We start from the raw sequence: 23,247 nt of genomic DNA, 5'->3' as shown, positions 1-23,247 counted from the left end.
GTTTATTGAAACTAACGGTCTGAATGGGGTTTCTTAATGGGAGTGACCGTTGGTTGTAGTTTTGGAGGAAATTGGATAGAGTCAGGTTTCTTGTTGAGGAACGGCAAACCGGCAAATTGCCAGAATTGAAAATTTCCGGCCAAGCGGCAAATTGTGGGAATTGAAATTTTCGACAAATTGCCGAAATTGAAATTTCCGGCAAATCGGCAAATTGCGAGAATTGAAAATGTTACTTTTTTTTTAGCTTTCAGTGAATGTTTATTATTAATTTTCAATAATAATACTGACAATATGAGAAAGATTTTGGGTAAAAATTCGAAAAAAAACTGTGACCGAGTTAATGACATACAAAAAAGCACCGGTTAATAAAGATCAAATTCCAAAAAAAAACTATTTTTTCAGCAAAGAAAATATGAGATCAATGATTATTATTATCAATTCTATGAGGCATTCTCAGTGATGATGTGGCTTTCAGGATACGCTGTTTACTGGCGTCGAGTGGGCTATTGGGGACACTTGAGCCAATTCCAGATGATCCGGATGAGCCATTTACAGATTGGAGCAGAGAAACTATTGGCTCGTTGCCAGAAATCATGGCCACATCCATGGCGGTTCGTCCCATAGAGTCTTTGATCTCTGGTTCGGCGCCAAATTTGAGGAGCAGGTTGACAAGATCGCGGTCGCCGATTTGCGCGGCAATGGAGAGAGCAGTGGCACCCTGGAAATTGGTACTGTATCTTATCTAGAATGATAGGTTTACTGTTGGTAACAGTACCTTAGGCTACTGTAGGATTAAGGTTACTATTTTCTAGCAGTTCTGTTATACAATAATGGCTACTGTAGCTCAGGGGTACTGAAGGATTGCAGTAAGCAGAGGATACTATACTCTAGCGACTCTGTGATAATATGGTAGGATACTGGTATTGTATACATGATCCTTATTTAGTTGGACATGATTGTTTTAGGCTAAGCAAACTATAGTTTATGGGTTACGATATCTTAGGGTTACTGTAGAACTACGGCCAGTAGGTTAAGACTACTGTAGTTTAGGGTACTGTAGGACTAGTGAGTTAACATACCTGTCGATCCGTTCGATTCGGGTCAACTCCACAACTATCCAACAAGAACACCGAAATCGCCACGTGTTTCGCCCAAACTGCAGTCATCAAAGCTGTACGCCCACCTCTATCAACTGCCTCAAAATTTACTCCACCAATCCTCTTCAGCATTTTCGCTGCCGCCACGTCATTCGTCGAAGCGACCACGTGTACACAAGTTCGGCCATGAGCATCCGAGTCGGATGAGTTGGCACCATGGCCTAGATAAACCTCGGCCACGAAGATCAGATTGGAGAGGATTAGGGTGTGGGCTAGTGGGGTGCCATCGTGGTCCCGTTGGCTCCAATCAGTGATGCGAGGGGATATCAAGTCGATTATTGAGGTATGAGCTGCCATTGAGGCGAGGGATAAGGCAGTGCGACCTTCGTGGTCAGGTTGGTTGATTATGTCGGAGATCCCCATTAGGTACTCCAGGACCTGAAAAGATACATTGTTGTTTGGTGACCTTACAGAGCAAGAGGCCTTATTTCGGCTTGATCTACGTAGATCTACAAAAAAATGCGGGAGACGAGACGCAGAGTTCTCAACTGATTTCGCATGGTTAAGAACGTGCTGACGTCACATTTTTAGGGCGAAAAATTCCCGCCTTTTTGTAGATCAAACCGTAATGGGACAGCCTGACACCACGTGCTTTCGAAAGCTATAAACAATTTTTTGAATTTCTTAGAATATTTTTTAACATGTTCAAATTTTTGCAACAAGTTTTATTATAGTTTTTAATTCCGCGCCAAATTTTTTGGATTAATTTTAGAATGTGTTTTTTTTTGAAAATAAATTGCAGCATTTTATCGTTTTATCGAGCATAAATTCGAAAAATAAAAAACTTTTTCGAACCTAATTTTTACAAGTTTTCTGGAACTTTGATTTTAATTTTTTTTTTAATATTTTGAACTTGGCCCCCAAAATTGCAATTTTTTTTAAATTTTTGAATTTTCTATAAACAATTTTATTCGATTTTCCTACCTTCAAATTTCCATTAGCCGCCGCAATCATCATCGGATGTTGTCCATATCGATCCTTTGCCTCTACCGTATGCTGATTCGTCAAATGCTTTACCAGCTCCACATGATCATGGGTAACAGCATAGTGTAGAGCCACTGCACCATCATTATCCTTATGTCCCTCATCCGATCCAACTGAGCACAAGAACTCTACCACCTCCGGGTGACCATTAATAGCCGCCCATTGAAGAGCAGTTCGCCCATTGTTATCGATAGCATCTACGTCTGCTTTGGCGGTTTTTGTCAAAAACTGAACAGCTTCCAATTGACCTTGACTAGCAGCTAACATCAATGGAGTTTGTCCCATATTATCCATGACGTCAACTATGGGGTGCTTCTCAAGAATCAATTGGAGGCAGGGGTCCCCGTGGTAGGCGGCCAGGTGCAGGGCCACGCGGCCGTTGGCATCTTCAATTTTACAGTCCGCGTTGTCTGTAAGATTTTATTGTAGATTGTAAAAAATATTTTTTTTTTAAGTTTTTGGAACATCCTGAAAACTCCCAAATTTCCTATAAAAATTTTGGACCAAAAAATTTCAATTATCCGCTAAAATATCTCAATGATTTGAACTTTTCGCAAAACTTGTTCTGGGAAAAATTGGATTTCCCCCAAATATGTTCTCTAAAATTGGAATTCCTCGCCAAAAATTATGTTTAAATACTGGAATTTTCAGGAAAATTTTTCTCCGTAAATTTGAATTTCCCCCAATTTTTTTCTCAAAAAATTTGAATTCCCCGCCAAAAATTTTGTTAAAAAATTATAATTTTCCGGAAAATTTTTGACCACAAATTTCAATTTTCCGCTATAGTATCTCAAAAATTTGAACTTCTCTTTTTCCAAAAACAATTGTTGATTCCCGATAGAAAAAATCTTTAAAAATTAGAAATTCCCGTCAAATTTTTTTTTGAAAAAGAAAAAATGGGACGAGGCTAAAAATCCTTACGTTCTAACAGCAATTTTGTTGTTTCAGAGTTTTCTTCTTGTTTCGAGCCATTTGAAAGATTCAAGTGCAACGCGGTGGCTCCGGATTTGTCGATGGCATTTACATCAGCTCCATACTGAATAATAACTGACACCACATCCTTATGACACATGAATGCTGCTGCCATCAGTGCGGTTCGCTGCTCAGAATCCCTCCGATCAACTTCAGCGCCGGTTTGCAGGAGAAGCTGAACTGCGGCGAGCTGGCCAGACCAGGCGGCTGCTCGGAGAGCCGTTCGATCACTGTGACCACATTCATCAACGTCGACACCTTTCTCTAGAAGAAGGTGAAGGATCTCGAGTTGTCCGTAACAGGCGGCACTTCTCAATGCATTCCATTCTCCGCAGCAGGAGGAAGCGACGAGATGGGGGAAGTGATCGGCCAGAAATCTGCACATTTCAATGTTTCCTCTGGCCGCGGCGGTGAGCAGGCCGAAGCAGATGTCCTGGAAGATAAATTGATTGAAAATATTAGGATTAGATTTAGTAGAGCAACCGACATTGTACGGGTCAAATGAGACTCCAACCCGTTTGTTGTCGGCTGCGATATTTCGAAAACATTTCGAAACATATCATCGCAACCGACAACTAACGGGACCTCGCCAACCAAAATGGTTGAGGGGGTTCAACCCGTGAGACGTCGGCTGCTATTACTTTTCACTTTTCACTGAACAAAGGTTGAACTTCTACCAGCTTTTTTTTCAAAATTTTTCGGTCGCAAATTCAAGGTTATTTTTTAAGAAGCTACGACGCGAAAATCAAATTCAAGCTTTAATTTTACCGCGAAATTTTTAAATTTAAAAACTAATTTGGTGCGAAATTCAATTTTTTAAACATTTTTCAGCAGGGAAAAATTATTTTTTCATAAAATTTTGGCGCAAAATCCAAAAATATTGTATTACGTCGGCTGCCAGAAATAAAAAAAAATCTTACCATAGGCACCGGCTTCATCTCCCGAAGAATTGCATCCAGGTAGCTGACATCTCCAACAGAACAAGCATACACTACGTCATAATTATTTTCCTCCATTCTTGCTCCAGCTGATTTTAAAAGTGCCGTCGTTGGTAGATCGATAACATGGCACCGGAGAACTAAATTCCCGGCTCCGACGCTTTGCAGAGTCTTCACAGCATTCAAAGGATTTGTTGTAGAGTGAGAAAGGTGATAAGCGAGCTCACAAATATCCTGAGCACTCTTTCGTCTTTTCGTCTTATAGTGCTCTGCCCACGCAGTATGACAACGGAAGTTTTCCTCGCCGATCAACTGGAACCAGATATCCGGCACGTGGAATATTTCAGATGGATTTTCAGATGAAGCTGTTCCGATAAGAGAAGTGATAATGCGAATGTCCTTTTCCAGAACTGATATATCTCGGGAAACGAGCATCTGGGAAACGGCGAGCAGCTGCTGGCGTGTCGGTCGGTTACGGCTGGTCTGGAAAATTTTAAGATATATTAATGTAATATTTTTTTATAATCCAATCTAAAAATTCACCTTAGCCAGTCGAACAATATCCGCAAAACTCCTCGGTAGACTTCTCGCCACTAAGTGCATCATCTTCTCTACCCCAATCGGCGGTACCATATCACTTGGCACCATGCCAAGTTCCACAGCTCTCGCCAGTTGCTCCACGTAGAACCACGAACCGTCTGACGCTTCACGGACCTCTTCCACGTGGCAGTGCGGGAGTTTCAAGCGAATGAATTTGTCAAAGTCCGAGTCGATATGGAGCTCGAGGAGCTCAGTTTCAGAATTGGTCCGGTCTCGTGACGTGGTCACAATTTGAATCCATGGTGGCAGAATCTCAACGAGCATCTCCACCAGCACCTGCGTCTCCTCGTCCTCCACACTATCTATCACCAAGAAAACTGGCTTCGATGTGGAAGGCATGGTCTCGAGGGGAAGACGCAGAAAATGGTCGAGAGCGGATACCGTATCCTCTAGAAGGGTTACTGTAGTTAAGCGGGGTAAGACGAGATTAGGGAATCGACGCATCAGTTGCTCTCCGAGAGATCGGATTACGGTAGGGGGCTCCGAGGATTGAGGCTCGTCGTGACTGCAGAAGTGTGAGGCAACGCATTCGGACACTTCGGAGAGCTGGAATTAGGTGTTGTAGGATTATTGAAGTGAGGTAGGGGTACTGTAGATCTACTGTAAAGCAGGTGGATAATTAATCTTATGGTAACTAGCAGCTAACATCTTACGGGACTCTCATTGAGTCTAATGAATTCCTGGCCTGCAGGATGTCGGCCGCTCGAAAAAAAAAAGTAAAACATTTTATTATGCGAATTTCTAGAGCAGCCGACATTCTATGGGCTCCCTGTACCACACGATACTCCCCCAAACTCCCTAGCCATAATGCTCCTCTCTCTCAAGTACCCATATGTGCATTAATACTTCTCACTCCTTGACACATGCTCCATCGCCTTTTCAAGGGTCATTCAATAGGCCTCAAGGCATCATTTTGCAACTACGATTTACCGGACAATACTGGTTAAACAACAGAGCATAATTTGGTTTTGAGAAAAACGAAAGTAAAATTTTCAGTAAATTTCGAGAAAAAAATTTTCGTAGCAATTTTGGGCATTTTCTCGAACATTCAAAAAATCGAGCCTATGCCTAAAAAGCCTAAGCCTAAGCCTGAGTCTAAGTCTAATAGTAAGCCTATGCTAGGCCTAAGCCTAATTTTTATTCAAAACTCACTTTCCGTGCAAACCAAGTTTTTCCGGAATGCTCTTTTCCAATAATTTCCAGCCGTCTAGAATTTGCCTGCTGAAACCATTCCAAAAACTTGCTCATTGCCACATTTCTGGGTGCTCCATCCAACGGAGCACCATGGGCTCCGTGGCTTAATGGTTGGCGCATTACTTGAGCATTTGATTGGTGAGGGGAATATTCTGAAAAAAGTGTATTAGAAAAATAGAGTAAATTGTTAACGTAAAGTAAAGAGGGCTAAAAGTCAAATCCAATCTATTCATTTCTCGGCACCCGGGCTCCTTCCTCAAAAACCCATAAATCAAGGAAAAGCGGCTCTCGGCCTGACGGAAACAAAATTGACATGTCATCTGGAGCTTCCCCTTCGGTTGAGCCAGTGGATGAGCACAAGAGCACCCCATCCGTAACAGGAGAGCACAATGAAATGAAGGGAGGAAGAGCAAACATTTGGAGCATTGAGTGTCTCTTTTTATGTAGATTTACGTGAGAAAATTGGGTTCAGGGGTATGCAAAGGGTATAGGGTATAGTTGATAATTTTCAAAAACTGATCTGTAGACATAGTGGTCAACTTATGATATTCTGTAGTGAACACCAGAAATTTCAACAAAAATTCAAAAATGTCGAAAAGTTAATCTGATTTTCACCTCTTATACCTTGAAAAATGCCGGAAAATGCTACAAAAATCTTCATTGGACCTAGAGATAATTGCAACTTGTACTATAATATGAGATTATCAAAACTTCAAAAAAAAACAGATGCACTCTTAACTTATGATAATAATTAGTAATGACTTCTAGAACTAGATTTAGAGAAATTGTCAGCTTGAAATATTAATATTTATTGGTAAATGTCAAAATATCAAATTAATGATTTTTTTAGAATAAAAGTAAAGTAGAGTGAACAAAAACAAAAAATACTAATCAAACTCCTATAGATTAACTGGATTAGTTAGTAGATTAGTTGAAGAGAAAGAGAGAGAGAGAGAGAGAGAGAGAGTAATATTTCATGGTGACATATGGGTCAATTGGTATATGATTAGGTACTTGCCAAGACCCCTTATTTGATTGCTACCAGCTAGAAGGGTGTCAATAAAATTACTTACGTAAATTGACAACACCTTTTGCTCAACACAAATCTACATAAGAAAAAAAACACAAAACGCGTAGTTTTGGCATTTACCAACTAATATTATAAGTTGACAATAACCTACACTTCGACTAATCCATAAAAACTTAAACCATTCAAATAGTTAACTTCCAACAACCCACCACCACTACCGAGCACATTAAAATTACCAGTTTCCGTCTCTCTCTAATTCTCGAAAAAGTAGGACATATCCTCCCCGGATGAAGGACGGGAGATTGAAGAGGAGAAACAAGGACAATACTACAAAAGTATGCAAGAGAGGGGAAGGAATGGGATTATAATGATCTGGGAATATGAACAGTTAATTAATAGGGGGAATAGGCAGAAGTGTCGTAGGAGAGGTAGTGTCAATTTTTCTTATTAGTTGGTATATTCCAAAAATGCCAAATTTCAGTGTTTGTAGGAAACTTTCAAAATCCACATTAAAAAGCGTTTTAATTCTCCGAAATATTTTTTAAGTTACTGAAAATTGTCTAAGATTACGATGGTGCTAAAAATGCACCAGAAATTGTCAAAAAGTTACAAAAATTGCCAAAAAAAGCACTAAAATTGCACTTAAAATGCCAAAAATTAACTGCATTGCTGCTAATTGTAAGGAACAAAAACTGCCGAAATTATACCAAAATTGCAAAAATATTACTTACTAAAACTTCCAAAAAAATTCCAAAAAAAAAATTTCAAAAAGTTTCTAAAGGTGCCAGAAACTTTGGAACTGAACTAATTTTCCAATTTTTCCGGATTTTCAATGTTCAGAAATTTTTTTATTATACCTTTTCTCAAGCCCACCTACCTGAACAAGTAAAAATTCCGGAAATTGCATAATTTTCCCATTATATTTATTTTTCTCGGAAGGACGAGGGTGTCTAATAAACAAAATTGAAGAATAAACATTTAGTTGAAAAGAAATTGATATGTCGTCGTTAGGTGAGCGGAAAATTTGAAAGGTTGACAAATATGCTCACAAATGAGGGCTTGTTGGCTCCGCGAGCATAACTAACCCAATTAGGGAGGCGGGGGTATCTATTTTATTGTTATTATCCATTTTGGAGAGAGAAATGAGATTGTGTTAATTACCATGTAATGGTGTTTAGGTGACGGTTAAAATTTGAAATTTCCTTAAGTTTAGTGGAAAAGTTTGAAGCAGAATTGTAAAATTAAAATTGAAACATTGTAATGACATTTTAAGACTAAAAAAATAAGCTTACAATAATGTTTTCTAAACTTCGGGAATTTTGAAATCCGATAAAAAATGAATTTTTGAGAAATTTTTTAAAATAATTTTGCTCATTAAATTTCAGAAAATTTTTCCTGATTTTTTTTGAAGATGAAACAGATAAATTAGACTACTATAATGATTTCCAAAATTCTAAAAATTAAAAAAAACAATTGAGTTTTTAAATTTTAAAAATTTTGCTCAAAAAAAATTATGGAAACTTTTTGTGAATTTTTTTTTTGAAATGTTCGAATTTAAAACTAAGCTTAATGATGTACTGTGTACTTATAATTTTATAAAAGTTTCAAGAATTGATAAGTTTTATGAAAATATTTTTTTTTAAATAAAAATTCGAAAAACAAAAATTTAAGTTTTTTAATTTAGTTTTTTACTAAATTACCCCTAAACTTTTATTGTTATCAAAAACGTAATTTTAAAATTCTCTGAAAACTTTTCTGGAAATTTTTCTAAATAAAAAAGTTCTAGAATTTTCCTGATTTTTTAAAAATAGTTTTCTAGTAGCGATTCCCCTCAACAGGTCAAAAGTACTTTTCAATTGAAGACCAAAAAATAAAGTGAGAAAAGGAAATGAACATGGGGTTAGAATAAAAGTGTTCGCATGGCTAATTGCCACCCGTAACACGTCCATTGTTTGCCTTGACTGATAAGGAGACAAGTGATGAGAGAGTGTCGAAAGGGAAGAGACGCAGGTGGACAGACGGCCTGGGGACAGAGATATTAAGATGAAAAAGAAGAAATATATATGTATATATACATTGTGAGAAATGAGATAAGGCATTGATCCTATTAACGGTTATGCGCTAAGTTACAAAGTTTTGGAAATTAGGTTAGGTTTGGGAAAACCACTATAGCTTTTTTGTTTAGGAGATATTTAAAAATTGTCAACTGAAAAGTTGCTTGAAATTTTATAAGCTACAATTTATCAGTTGACAGTTTTTTATAACTGCTATTCCAATAGAGAAAAAATGCATTAAAGTTTGAGAAATAATATTATTGTCGTCGTAAATCGACTTTAACTTTGAAAAGTGATACTAAGCCTAAACTTAAGTTTAAGCCTGATTAGGCCTAAGCATAAGTCTAAGCCTAATTCTAAGCCTAGGCCTAATCCAGAGCATAAGCCTAAGCTTATTTTCAGCTGCATCATGTACCCCGCGTAAGGCCTAAGGCCTAAGTTTAGTTTCATGCCAAAAAAAATTTCTGATTGTGAGAAAATTTGAATTTTGCGCCAAATTTTTCTTGTAAAAATTTGAATTTCCCGCTCAAAAATTATTATCTGTTAATATGTTTTTGTGAGTTTTTTAATTTGCTATTTCTTTTTGAATTTTTTTAAGCAAAATTCTCAAAATTCTCATTTCCTATGTAAAAATTCAAAAAAAAATCATGAATACTAGCACATATTCAAATCCAAACTAATACTTTTGGATTAAAGATTATCCGGATAAAATGGGCGGAGCCTAATTGACCTGAAAAATTGTTCAGCTTAACCGGGAAATAGAAGAAAATGGAGAATAGTAATGAAAAAAGGAGAAAAAAATGAAGAAAGCAAAAAAGGACATCTTCTAGTGCATTCTTATGAATTTTTGATGGATAAGTAGTACATCAGGAGAAGCGCCTTTCAGGGCTCACGGAGCATCAAGTATTAGGAAAATGGAGAAAGTAGGGGGCTTATATATAGTATTGGAAAAAAAATAATATTGCCTAAATATTGAAACGGTTCATTTAAAATTGGTAAAGAAATTTAAAAAATTAGAACTTCTATCGAACTTTTACAGAAAATTGTCGAAAGTTGTCGAGAGTGATCATAAATTGTCTTACAGCTTACTTGGTAAAGGTTCAGAAATTTCCGAATTACCGAAAATTCATAATGATATTTTGCCGAAAATTGAATATTAAAAAGTTTTTGAAATTCGCTGGAAACTTTCCGGAAAATAGCAAAAAGTTGTTGAAATTTTCGAAAATGTTCCAAAAACTGCTGGAAAGGCCGAAAACTTATGCCTCAACTTTTGACAGAGTTGTCGAAAAATTGTTTTGGAATTTCGGCAAAAAAATAATATGGGCAAGTAAAAAAACCGTCAAAAACTCGAAAACTGCAGTGCTTAATAATGAAAGAAATCTAATTTCTCCACCACTCTTTGCCCCCTCTCCCAGCTATCATCAAAAACCAAGCCGGCAGAGGCCCGCTCCAAGAGAGCCGAATGGCACGGAATTTCGAGTGGTCAACGAATGATAATCAGTGATAAGAGATAGAAGAGACGTAGGTGGAGAGAGAGAAAGAGAGTGAAGTGGGGGGGGGGGGGAGGAGATGAAGCTTGAACACCTGTCTATGTCATGAAGGTGGGTCTATTGATACACTTTTACATACATGATTAGACGGGGGGAGGCTATATGGGGGGATGGGGGTTAATAAGATACTAATGGGCAGTGCCAGGTGGGTGGTCAAGAGTGGTCAGCGTTAAAAGTAGCAGTTGCGAAAAAAAATGATATGCATACGAGATTTTATTTTTGTTGACATATGTATTGCATGACGTTTTTGTTTCGGCGCAGGGATCGGGCGAGTTTCCAAAAACTGCATTTTTAATGTAGCTGGAAATTTGCAGAAGTCGCCGGAAGTTGAGAAAAGTGTCATACCGAGCTGGAATTTTTTAAATGAATTTTCAATAAAATTACCGAAAATTTCAAATTTTCCTAAATTTTCTGGTAAGCTTACTGTTAGTAAAATTAGATATATTGCAATAAAAACCTTCTTTTCTCAAATAGTATGGAAAATTATACTATTTTCCTGAGATATCTTCAAGTTTAGTGCAGATCTAATGGTGTGTTTTGGTGCAATTTTAATAAAGTCTGTACCAGGGATGTGCGGCAAATTCGGCAAATTTGCCGCGCATAACTAACTTCGAAAAATTTGATACTTTTTGATGCTTTTTGGAGCCCAAAAGCTACTGATTTCTGAACTAAAAGCTAATTTCTGAATAAGTTACGTGTAATTTGTCTGCTTGAGCATTAAAATAACTCAATTTTGTGCCATTTTACTAAATTTTTGGGGACAAAATCAATAGTTTTGGTCAAAATTGTATTGTCAAATTTTTGATGTGTGCGGCAAATTTCGAATAATGCCGAGCTCGGCAAGTTCGGCAAATCTACTTTTTTGAAATTTGCCGTGCTCGGCCATCAGACTTCAGATTCAGATTTGCAGATTCGGATTTTTTTTTCAGATTTGCAGGAAATGTTTAGAGGGATTTTTTATAAGACGGTAACACTTAAAACTGTGGTATTTTTTTTTATTTTTTCCCGTTTTTCCTAGATATTTTCATAGCATGTGTTAACTTTTTAAAATAAGTGTAGGAACATTCATAGGATGCGTTGAATTCTGTCATTTGAAATTGAAGTTCTGAAATTTCCAAAAAAAAAAGTGCAAAACCCAAAATTCGGCAAATTGCCGTTTTTCCGGCAATTTGCCGATTTGCCGGAAAAAATTATTTGCCGCCCACCCCTGATTCTGATACTGTCATTGAAGAGTTGCCGAAATAAGAAGCAGTGAGTATTTCAAGATAATATCTAAAAACTAGTGTGTATCATCTAAAATTGTTGTCTTGTGTCAATTAACATGTCACATAGACAACACGGTCATAAAAGAAAGGCGATGTCAGAAGAGGAGAGGGATAGTAAATAGTTTATGGGGGGGGGGGGGGGGGGATGTCTCATTGGGACTTTTATAGAGGTGGAAACCATCTGTCAATATTGGCAAGGGGGAAAGAAATAGGCGGAAAATGGAAACATTTTGAAAAGGAGAGGGGGAGAACATAATTATCGTCTTATTTGCGCAATATTTTACCTTTCAAAGAGTTTTTACAAAGGGAGAGCCGATTATGAACTGTTCGGGGGTGTTTCTTAGAACTATGTCAACATTCCGAATTGGGAAGATAAGAAGTTTCAAAATTCAGAGAAAGCGTTGCCGAAAACTTCAAAAGATTGCCGAAAAATTTAAAAACTTGGCCGTAAATTTAGAAACATTGCTAAAAAATTTAAAACCGTGCCGGCAAATTAATAATATTGTCGAAAACTTTTTTAAAAAATTGCCGAAAATTTAAAATATTGCCAAAAATATCAGAAAATGTCCGGAAAGCGAAAAAAAATTCCGAAAATTACCAAGAAGTTTTCGGAAAATTTGGAAAGTTTTTTAAAAATATATTTTTGGAATATACTCATACGTCAGGAAAATGGGCGGAGCCTAAACTAAACCCTTCAGGAAACAGACTTTTTTTCGTATTTCACGCTCTCCATATTGACCTACGGAAAAGGTGGAACGGTCGAAAAGCAAACAAAAAAAATGGTATTCTATTTCCCGAAAATTGAAAAATCAGAGTATTTGCCTCTAAGAAAAGACCCAAATTTGCAAAATAAATGTACTACAGCAACAAAACTTTGGGCGAAAAGAAAAGAAAACCGAAACGAAGACAAATTGCATTTCGTAAGAATTTCGGAAGGCGAAATCGAACGCAATGAGATTAGCCCTTCAGGCTAATGGAACTTTCCATTCGCACCCAAAAAGTTTAGCATGATCTCGGGCGGGCTCGAACCACCGACCTTCTGTGTGTTAGACAGATGTGATAACCACTACACCACGAGACCGCGGTTTTGGCACGCTTTAGAGGATCATTTTCACTTTTGCCCTTAGTGCAATTTGAGGGAGCGGTAGAGCAAAATACTGATTAATAAGAAAGTCTTGAAAATAGCATTCGTAGGCAGTTTGAGCCACCGTAGAATACCTAGATATTTGCAATATTGTTAATGAAAACTGAAACACACATGAAGAAAACAGTGAGAGATAAAGATACCCAGAAAGCCAAAAAGAAGAGAAAGAAACGAAAGTAAGAGTGCAAATAAAGCCTTTTTTATTTGATAGTAAAACGTATACACAATGCTTCACACCCATTTACACATGTCAGTTTTTCGTTTCCTCTTTTTTAAAGCAGAAAATAAAAGAAAAACATTTTGGGCGCCGCAACATTGCTGGGAAGGAAGAAGCAGCAAAAACAAAACGGAGCAGAGGAGAGTAATCTTCGTTGGAAAAGAAAGTGAGAAGATTGTCACAACAGATAGCGAAGAAACAAAACAATTGTTGCAAGAAGAGAAAGGAAAAGAACAAAAAATTAGCTGATCTCGGGCGGGCTCGAACCACCGACCTTCTGTGTGTTAGACAGATGTGATAACCACTACACCACGAGACCGCGATTCCGGTCAGGTACTGGAGGTATACAATTTTGTACTGAAGAAATTTAGGTAGCAGAAGGCATGAGTGGGTGACTAATAATAAAAAGAACGGGTCAAAAAGAAGTCAGGACTCGGCTAAACGGCTTCTCAATAATAGAAAATGGGGGAGAAAAGAAGAGTGAAGGTTTTGCTCTTTTTACGCGCGCACACACGCATACGCACTAAACTTTGCAAGCGGTCCGTCGTCAAAAGAAGCCCAAATTAGTGGACGAAGCATGTATTCCGGTCACACAAATGCACTTTAGTCGAACTTTCAAAGTTTAGGAAGGAGTTTGGGCGATTGGAAATTTGCGCCAAAAATTTTCTTAGAAAATTTGGATTTTGGGCCAAAAATTAAATTTTTTAAATTTAAAATTTACTGGGCAACTTCCGACAACCGAAGTTTTAACGCAAAAAGCATCAACCGACGACGGAATAAAAAGAGACAAAACCCGCATCAAATTGACTCGAAATGGGTGGAAAAGTGTCAGGAGCATGCACAATTCTCAAGAGATTTCTCTGCAAAAATTGAGAGATCCATATTCCGGATATATGTGTGTGTGCAGTTGACACATTCCGTTTGACGTGTTAATTCGATTGGAAACTAAATTACACAACGATGTTTGAGATGGAGAGAGAAATTAAATAGCAGAGCAGTTTTCAGGGCTCTGTGAGCCATTTATAAAATGCACAAGATTAATAGGTATGCCCAAAAAAAATTACATAACAATCATAGTCTATATAAAGATTTTCAAAGCATAAAAGGTATAAACTCGAAAATAGTCAAAATGTTTGTTATTTCTTTTTCTATACTTTTGTAGTTAATAATATGTTATGTAACGTGTCAAAGTTAAGTAGTCGGGTGCAATAGGAAATACGGTATATATACATATAATACCTTTATAAAGCTTTAACCGTATTTAAACACCAAATGCAGAACAAAACCGAGTGCAGCTTCCCATTTACCCATTACACAATCCTAAAGACACTCCGGAAATTAAAACAAATTGTATTGTTTTTGATCGCCGGCGAATCTTTCTTCTTCTCCTCCTTCTTCTCTCCGGAAATTGTCTTCGGAAAATAGAATGCATGAATTCCTGAATAATAGCTGTACAACAGCACACCACACGTCTTTTCTTTTTTACGAATTCTGAAATGACGAAGAAAACGATGATGATGATGAGGAGGAAAACGCAGTGGAACGCCGAATAAACGAACACATTTTGTGACGACCGAGAAGAGACGAAAATTTGATTGGATTTCACCCCACACTGGAAATTGAATACAGGGGGTTATTTGGAATAGTTATACTTTTAAAATAATAAATGTTACATTTAAATATCCAAAAGATTTTCATAAATTGGAAGTAGGAATGCCAGGTGGATTTTTAAAAAATCCCCTATTTTCAAAAACCGAACATTAAGCTATGGTTATTTTTTGATATTTCGAAAACTTGCGGTAATTGATGCACAGTTTTAGTCGACGTGGCAAAACAAAAAACTGTAATAATCTATCAGCTATTATTCAAACTATGGTGGCATCTTATGTGTTCCTATTTTTTTTTGTTCGCTTCCATCCCTCCAAATGGCCATCAAAGCATGACAGGCCAAATATGAAAAAGTGATAAAATCACCGGATCGTTAATATTTTCTTTTACCTGCTGCCGACAACCGTGACGAGTGAGCCATGACTAATTCGTTCCTTGAGGGGTAGGTATTATGCTATGGAATTTGGATATCAGGAGCAGGGATGCCGCCAAAAATTTTTTCGATTTTACGGTTATTTTGGTTTTTGAGCGAAACCGAAAAACCGGCAACCTTGATCGGGACTCCAGGAGGGCAATTTTTTATATATCCGATGGTCGTCAACAATTGGCAATTGACAATCCTCACATATTTAATTGTTTTCAATTGGAACATATTTGCATTCATCTTAACTTCAGTGTAAATTTGGCTTAAGGCCACGTAGCAGCAATTTGAAGTAAAGTATCATGACATTGTTAAATACAAAGCCAAATAGAGATTCAGGAAGATTGTCACCTAAACACATTTTGAACACAACCAATGTGAATAGTTTTAAACGTTTATAGTAGTCTGCAATGTGAACACATGTGAAAATATGTGATTGTTGTGGTGCGTGTTGGAAATTTAAAAAAATGTACAAAATTATATTCAAATACCGTATATTCTCTATGGAAAATGACTGCCGGACTACTGGAGACTGCCGCACTAATAGAGAATATACGGTAAATGATACAGAAGAACTTACAAAAAAATTAATTTCCCACGTATAAAATTCAAGTTATTCGCAATTTTTCGTTAAAAATGCACTTTTAATTATGCTATCAGAAAAAAAATCGTGCGATATTTCCTGATATCATCATAGTGGACATTTCTTATTCCACTGATAAGAAGGGGAAACTTTTTTTTTCAATTTTTTTTTTGCTCTTAACTTTATATTTTCTGTCGGTGTCTATTAAATTATTATTATAACATTATTACATTATTAAACGTCATGACTAATTTTCAAACCATTATATGAAATTCGAAAAACGAATTGGAATTTACTCGGTACATGTAGGTATATTTAGGTGATATAATTGGTTCTTCCAAGGAATTTTTGCTTTCAAAAAACGATTTAAAAATTTTTCAATAATGATTTCCTTTTTTAGTTTGAGTTTTGTGCCAAAACCTGTGACGTCATAACTTATGACGTCACCGGTTTGGCGCGAAACTCAAATTCAAAATTTAAAATTCAAAATTGTACTTCTGTAAATTGCTGACAAATTCTAGAAAAAACGATACATTTTTGTGGAAATTTTTGACATTTTTTAAAGACAATATTTCAAATTTCTGAAATGTTTTTTTTTTAATTAAATTTCCGAAGAGTATAAATTTCTCGAAATTCTGGAAATTTCAAAATAAATTCTGAAAAATACCATAAAATTACGGATATTCTGGAAATTTCTGAAAATTTCCCAATAATATCATAAATTTCTGAAAATTCTTAAAAAGGCTTAAATATTCTGGAAACTTATCAAAAATTTCTCGAAAATTTCAAAACAAAAAAGTTATAATTTTCCGGACAATACTAACAATTTCTGAATTTTCCCGTATATTCCTAAACAATTTTGGAAAATACCATACACTTCTAGAATTTTCTAGAAAATTGTGGAACTTATTTGAAAATGTTGTGGAAAAGTTCTGGAAAAGTTCTGGAAAAAAATCGGAAAACATTTTATTTTGAAACCAAAAGGTGAGCTGAAAAGTTCCTGTAAATTAAAACATTAGTTCTTGTTTTTTCGATTTTTTTTTTGAAAATGTGTCTTTGAATTACTAGTATTAATCCTTTCATGAAAAGTAGTTTTTTTCAAATATGTGTCAGAGTACTTACATTAGGTACACATGACCTCCCAAAACATCATCATCACAGAGGACACCGGTTCTCGTTTTTATTTGCTTTTGCTTTTTGTCTCTTTTTTTTCTGAATTTTCCTTTCAAATCCAACTAAAAATATTCAAAAACCAATACCAAGGTTTCTATTTTTTGTGTTTGTTTTTGTTTTCATTTCCCACCACGTCATGCAATTTTCCCCGTGACAATTGGATTATGGAAATGTGAAGTGTGGGTGGCAGAAACAAATATTGGCCTTTTTTTTTTTTACTTTTTGATTCTTTTTTCAAATTTTGTGTATGTGTGTGCCACGTGGTGATGGTTCTATTGATTTTTATTTTTGGGTCCCGCCACGAAAACGACATGGCTAGTGTTGGTTTTCGTGGCGGGACCCAATATTCCAGCCAAAAATTTTCTGATGAAGTTTGAATTTTCGCTTGAAAAAGAATTGAAGAGATTTGTACTCTAAGTATAATACTGAATAGGTTTTGGTAGCTGGGTCCCACCACGAAAAGATTACTGAAGGTTTTCGTGGCGGGACCCGAAGTGGGCGGAACCTAGTCGTGTTTATACTCAAATTGAAGCTTTCGGTGGGCTGAGAAAGAAAATCACAATTTTATTGTACAAAAATTATAAATTTCGAGAAGCATCCCTTCAAAACTTTCGAAAATTTTTCGACCAATTTTTTCATTTTTTTTTTCACTTGTCCACCTCACCCTCACTTCTCATCCCTCATCTATTTCCCATGTTTTTAAAAATTCAATTAGGCTTTTTTCTTCTTTTTCTCTATTTCTCTACGTACTTTTTTCCAGTCTTATTTTAGTATTTAAAAGTTCATAGAAAAAATTTCGCGAAATATTTTTTTTCTCAGCAGTCCCTCAAAAAAAATTATATACCGGAAAGCAAAAAGCAGCGCGTAGAAAAATTTGAAAATATCCGTTTTCCCGCTAATTCAAATGTCTCATTTCCTTTGACATGTGTATCCATTTCAGTATATGTTATTTTCTTTTTTTTTTGGGAATTTTTTTTTGAAAAAAAAAACTTTCCCCAATAAGAATGTGTTTGGATCCCAATTTTTTTTTATTTTGAGAAGAATATTTTTTGTCGGGAGCTGTAATTATTTTGTATCATCACTAGGTTTTTCCCAATTTGGGTCCCGTCACGATTACCTACAGTAACCTTTTCATGGCGGGACCCAGCGGGACCCACTTTTTAAGTTCCTTAAGTTCAGTCAAGGTTATGCTTGAGGAGCTCAATAAGAAAGCTACTAAATTTTTCAGAAAAAAAAATCAAAATTTGCCAAAAAACATACTGATATTGCCAAAAAAATTACAAAAATTGAAATTACAAAAATTGTCAAAAGCTTGGAAAATTTGCCAAAAATTATTAAAATTGTATTTTAAAAAGTTCTTAAAAAATGGCCAGAAAATTGCAAAATTTTCCAAAAAATTTACCGAAATTGCCAAAAAAAAATTACTAGAATTTGTCAAAAAAAAATTGAAAAAATTGCCGAAAAAAGTACTAAAACTTGTCAAAAAAAAGTTATTGCAAAACTTGCCATCGGGTTACTGTAGCTTTTTCGTTGCGAGACCCAAAATAAGTTGAACCTAGTCATATTTATACTTAAATGAAAGCTCTTGACATACTAAACTCAAAAATTGTAGTTTCCAAACCAAGCTAAAATTCTAGGCCACAAAAAGTTAGGCCTCCAATTCCAAAATACCTCCCAGAAGTCTATGATTTCCGTGTTCGTTTCCTCGTCTCTTTATATATGTATTTGCCTTTTCCATCCACTCTTTTTTTTCTGTCCCCCTTTCATTTCTTTTCTCCTTTTTCGCCGTTTTCCGTTCATTCACACACTGCTGCTCTCCGCTATCCTCCTTCTTTTCTCTATTCCTCTGTGCTCTTGGAGCTCTTCGCCAATTATAAGCTTGCACAAATTTTTACCATAATTTTTCTTAACAATTTTCCCTTGAAATTCACCTTAAAGATTGAAATTTTCAGAGCCTAATACCTAAAATTTCGTTTTTTTCAATTACCCTCCATCCTCTTTTCATTTGATTAAAGATCCTTCATGTGGGCTTCATGATGATGTCAGAGCTCTGAAAAATGAGCAAAAATGTAGGTGGCCTTCTATTTGGAGCACAAAACACGTCATTAGGCTGTGCAATTTTGTGTTGGCCGAGTTTTCTCTTATTTAATTTTCTAGGCCAGGCATTTTGTTTTGTGTATTTCTATTGATGGATTCTAAAAAATGAACGCGAAAAAAGTGGCCGAATTTTCGGCAAAACTCGGCCACCAAAAATGAAAACTCTACCAAAAATCTGTAACCATTTACGAAAATTCGGCCGTCTATTTCTAAAACTAGGCCATTGATTAGCAAAAATCAATCAGCTGCTATAGAAGCTCAGCCGTCAATTTGAAAATTTTCAGTCACCTATTTAAGAAACTCGGTCACTAATCTTGAAAAATCGATCATCAATTTTAAAAACTCGGCCACTTATTATTAAAACTCGGCCGTCGATTTTGAAAACTCGGCCACCAATTATGAAAACTCTGCTAACAATTTTAGAAACTCGGCCACCAATTTTAAAAGCTTGGCCGTCAATTTGTCACCTATTATAAAAACTCGGCCATCATTTGGATAAACTCGGCCACCAATATTAAAAACTCGGTCACCAATTATGAAAACTCTGCTAATAATTCCAAAAACTCGGCCACCAATTTTTTTTCCCAAATTCTTTGTTTCGTCCATCAATTTCCGTGTTTGAAACCGCTCCCTTTCCGATTGACTTTTTCCTCTATTCTCAATGCCCCCGCAACAAATGTGTTCGCCCCTCTTAAAAATTTATGATTTTTATGGGCGGCGACCGCCCGCGTATTTCCTCCAAAAAGCAACGTATTCGGGCATCAAGCTTACACGACACGTGGCCGTGCAAGAAAAACCTCGGCCACGTGTCGCGAGCAAACAGTGCGTGAGCTCACAGCTGAGCTGACACAAAGTTCAGGACTCCTTCCTGCGTCTCTGGTTTTTTTTCCAAAATTGTCATTCATTTGCCACCGACTTCCACTTTTTTGTGCTGCTTCCGTTTCTTTTTCAGACTTTTTTGTTTTAAAATTCATTACTTCAGACTTCGAAGCTCATGCGGGTCAATGTGGCAAGAGTTTGGGAGGACTCGGATTATGAAAAAGTGAAAAATCTTTGTGAGGATAGTGAAGGATGGGTAGAAGTTTACAAGAAGAAGGATATCACAATATGCACTCAGAATATCGAGAAAAGTAGTTATCAAATGATTAAGGCTATTGCACAACTTCCAGATGTTTCTGCAACAGTTGTCTATGATGTGTTACATGATTCAGGTTAGTTGTTTTGGTTCTGTAGAAGTGCTCTAGGGGTACTGTAGGGGTAGTATAGCAGTACTGTAGGGGTACTGTAGGAGACTAGAGGGGCACAGTAGGAATCTTGTAGTGGTACTGTAGTGGTACTGTAGGGGGACTAGAGGGGTACTGTATTGGTACTGTAGGGGGATCAGAGGGGTACTGTATTGGTACTGTAGGGGGATCAGAGGGGTACTGTATTGGTACTGTAGGGGGACTTGAGGGGTTCTGTAATGATAATGTAGTGGTACTGTAGTGGTACTGTAGGGGTCTAGAGAGGTACTGTAGTGATACTGTAGGGGATTGTAGTGGTTATGTAGGATAGTGTAATGATACTGTAGGGGGACTAGAGGGGTACTGTAGCAGTACTGTAGTGATACTGTATTGGTACAGTAGCCGTACTGTAGGGGGACTAGAGGGGTTCTGTAATGATACTGTAGTGGTACTGTATTGGTACTGTAGGGGGATCAGAAGGGTACTGTAGTGATACTGTAGTGGAACTGTAGGATAATGTAATGGTACTGTAGGGGGACTCGAGGAGTATTGTAGTGGTACTGTAGGGTGATCACATGGGTACTGTAGTTATACTATAGTGGTACTTCGTTGGTACTGTAGGAGTACTGTAGTGGTACTGTATTGGGAATTTCTGTAAAATTCCCTTTTTCCAGCTTATCGAGCAAAATGGGACAAGTACATGATAAAACAAGAGACGATTGGTACAATTAATCCAAATAATGATGTTTGCTATTATTCATGTAAGTTTTTTTTGGACTTTATCGATTTTTTTGAAGAATTATTGATTTTTTCGGATTTAACACACGTGATCTCAGAGTGTCTCATTTTGGCTTGATCTACAAAAAATGCGGGAGAAGAGACGCAGAGTTCTCAACTGATTTCGCATGGTTAAGAACGGGCTGACGTCACATTTTTTTGGGCAAAAAATTCCCTCATTTTTTGTAGATCAAACCGTAATGGGACACTCTGACACCACGTGCTAACATTGTATGATTTTATTTCCAGTAAACTCTGTATCACCAATCCGCCCACGCGATTTCGTAATGCAACGAAGCTGGCTGGAAACCGACAAAGACCGTCTAATCTGCTCACATTCGGTATGCCACGAAGACTATCCACCGGCAAAAGGATGTATTCGAGCCACGGTGCTCATTTCCGGATACCTAATCAAAGAAAAAGAGCAAGGATGTGAAGTTATCTATATAAGTCATTCGGATCCAAAGGGAAAACTTCCCACGTGGCTTGTGAACAGAGTTACGAAGGTGGTGGCGCCGAAGGTTATAAAGAAGTTGCACAAGGCATGTTTGGGATATCCAGAGTGGAAGGAGAAACATCATCCTACGTGGAAACCGTGGAGTGTACCGGAGCAACAGGTGAGTTCATGAGCTAGCTCGAAAATTGAAAAAAAAAAGTTTGTTTTCTTCAATTGTGGCAAAATATCATCGAAAACAATCAAAAATGAAACGAAACTATCTGAAAACGTTTAAATTCACAGAGTTTCGCTAATACCTACCGGGACCCAACGTTTCGGGGCGGAACGCTTTTACTTGGCCTTGGAGCGCGCTTGCATCTCGATTTTAAAAGGCACAGCTGCATAATATCGCTGCTTTTGATAATTTTCTTATGGAAAAACGCGGAAAAACTTAATTTTATCGATTTTCAGATGGATTTGCCACGTGTCGATTTGCTGAAATGTCAGCCAAAAGATTATGAACAGGAAATAATTGACGAATCGAATTTATCGGCGATGAGCATAAGCACCAAGGATGACGAAGACGAGGATTCTTTGAAAAACTGATTTTTTTAAAAATTTTCTTTAAATTTATTGATTTTCACTCTTTTTTATTGATTTATTGATTTTTTCCTTACAATTTTAATTGCTACAGTAATCTTAAAGGCGCATATCCCAAACACATGCTTTCACTGCGAGACCAAGCTTATACAAAAACGATGCCCCCCTTTAAAGTTGCTACGGTAGCCATTTTTTTTAAATGTTTTTTGTTAGTCTTGGATTAGATTTAAATCGATTTCTGTGATGATTTTTTGCCGAAAATTAAAAATTAAACATATAATTGGACATATTCATTTATTAATCGGTGAGAATAAATATTGAAACAATAAATACATCAAATTTAACGCCCAGAAGCGCCAGGAGATCAAAATAGAAGACGATAAGAACCAGTGGAGAAAAATCAATCAATAATTGGAATTTTGAGCTTCAAACTCGTCCCGTCGGGAAGACAAATGTCAGGAAATCGGTCCACACGAGGCCTTGAGCGCGGTAGTGCTGAAATTTTTGAATTTTTCAGAAAAAAATCGAAAAATTAGAGTATGAACATGTTTTTGTGCAAATTTTCTGCGTTTTTTTTCGCTAAATTTTTAGGAAAACATTTGGGAAAGTTCTATTTTTGAAGAATTTTTGAATTTGAAGTTTTTTCTCCAAAAACTTCGAACTTTTGGTTTTTTTTTCAATTTTCAGTGAAAATTAGACTTTTAAGGAAAGCGTTTTTCCAGCAAAATATTTCCCAGCAAAAGTATTCAATTTTTCTGATTTTTTCTACCTGGAAAAAGATTTCCCAGGCGCTGAGCACAATAATCCAGAAAATCGAGCCAACAATGCTGGCGATCACGTATTTCCGAATCTGTCGTCGATGTGCGTTGATCGGTTTGCAAAACGCGTCGGAAAAAAACCAAAATGTGTTGACAATCCATACGAGCGGCAGAAAACACGCGCCGATCAGGAAATACCTGGAAAAATCGATTTTTTGAATAGGGAAATTAGATTTTTTTTTTGAAAAAATGTGAAAATTAACTCACTTTTTACATAAATCAACTTTTTTCACGTCGGTTAGCTTTGAAATATCCATAATATGCAAAAAATTAGCTCAAAATTGAGGAAAGAATAAATAAATAAATATTTTTCGTCAAATGTGGCGCCGAGTACGCAACCAAAACAGCTCGGTGTTTGCGTACTTTGGCAATTTCCAAAAAGTGCATTTTCCACTAATTCACCCCT

At 36.6% G+C, this 23,247-nt stretch overlaps 3 protein-coding genes and 5 non-coding genes across 8 annotated transcripts; 3 read left to right on the top strand and 5 right to left on the bottom strand.

The window, feature by feature from the left end:
* Positions 1-254: 254 nt before the first annotated feature.
* On the bottom strand, positions 255-5,997 carry T28D6.4 (Nephrocystin 3-like N-terminal domain-containing protein). Its single transcript, NM_067060.8, has 7 exons — positions 5,804-5,997; positions 4,595-5,197; positions 4,034-4,534; positions 3,063-3,546; positions 2,082-2,551; positions 1,080-1,535; positions 255-718 (listed from the first exon to the last, which is right to left on the bottom strand). Exons 1-7 carry the CDS (start codon positions 5,963-5,965, stop codon positions 419-421), a joined length of 2,976 nt encoding a protein of 991 aa, NP_499461.1. The 5' UTR covers positions 5,966-5,997; the 3' UTR covers positions 255-418.
* Positions 3,667-3,889, top strand: T28D6.14. The gene has a single exon (NR_052734.1). It is a non-coding gene; the product is annotated as an Unclassified non-coding RNA T28D6.14 (non-coding RNA).
* Positions 5,998-10,401: 4,404 nt separating the features above from the next.
* On the top strand, positions 10,402-10,566 carry T28D6.12. Its single transcript, NR_052733.1, has one exon. It is a non-coding gene; the product is annotated as an Unclassified non-coding RNA T28D6.12 (non-coding RNA).
* A 2,186-nt stretch (positions 10,567-12,752) lies between these two features.
* On the bottom strand, positions 12,753-12,825 carry T28D6.t2. The gene has a single exon. It is a non-coding gene; the product is annotated as a tRNA-Val (tRNA).
* Positions 12,826-13,059: 234 nt separating this feature from the next.
* T28D6.11 lies at positions 13,060-13,145 on the bottom strand. Its single transcript, NR_052732.1, has one exon. It is a non-coding gene; the product is annotated as an Unclassified non-coding RNA T28D6.11 (non-coding RNA).
* A 206-nt stretch (positions 13,146-13,351) lies between these two features.
* T28D6.t1 lies at positions 13,352-13,424 on the bottom strand. The gene has a single exon. It is a non-coding gene; the product is annotated as a tRNA-Val (tRNA).
* A 6,545-nt stretch (positions 13,425-19,969) lies between these two features.
* On the top strand, positions 19,970-22,353 carry strt-10 (START domain-containing protein 10). Its single transcript, NM_001379934.3, has 4 exons — positions 19,970-20,198; positions 20,885-20,971; positions 21,237-21,604; positions 21,895-22,353. Exons 1-4 carry the CDS (start codon positions 19,982-19,984, stop codon positions 22,027-22,029), a joined length of 807 nt encoding a protein of 268 aa, NP_001366874.1. The 5' UTR covers positions 19,970-19,981; the 3' UTR covers positions 22,030-22,353.
* Positions 22,306-23,129, bottom strand: pen-2 (Gamma-secretase subunit pen-2). Its single transcript, NM_067058.7, has 3 exons — positions 23,049-23,129; positions 22,793-22,979; positions 22,306-22,518 (listed from the first exon to the last, which is right to left on the bottom strand). Exons 1-3 carry the CDS (start codon positions 23,096-23,098, stop codon positions 22,450-22,452), a joined length of 306 nt encoding a protein of 101 aa, NP_499459.1. The 5' UTR covers positions 23,099-23,129; the 3' UTR covers positions 22,306-22,449.
* Between the last annotated feature and the right edge of the window lie 118 nt (positions 23,130-23,247).

Source organism: Caenorhabditis elegans, chromosome III (assembly GCF_000002985.6).
Source record: "Caenorhabditis elegans chromosome III".
NCBI classification, from domain to species: Eukaryota; Metazoa; Nematoda; class Chromadorea; order Rhabditida; family Rhabditidae; genus Caenorhabditis; species Caenorhabditis elegans.
The sequence above is the reverse complement of the archived record's forward strand: the minus strand, read 5'-3'. Positions and strand labels throughout refer to the sequence as shown.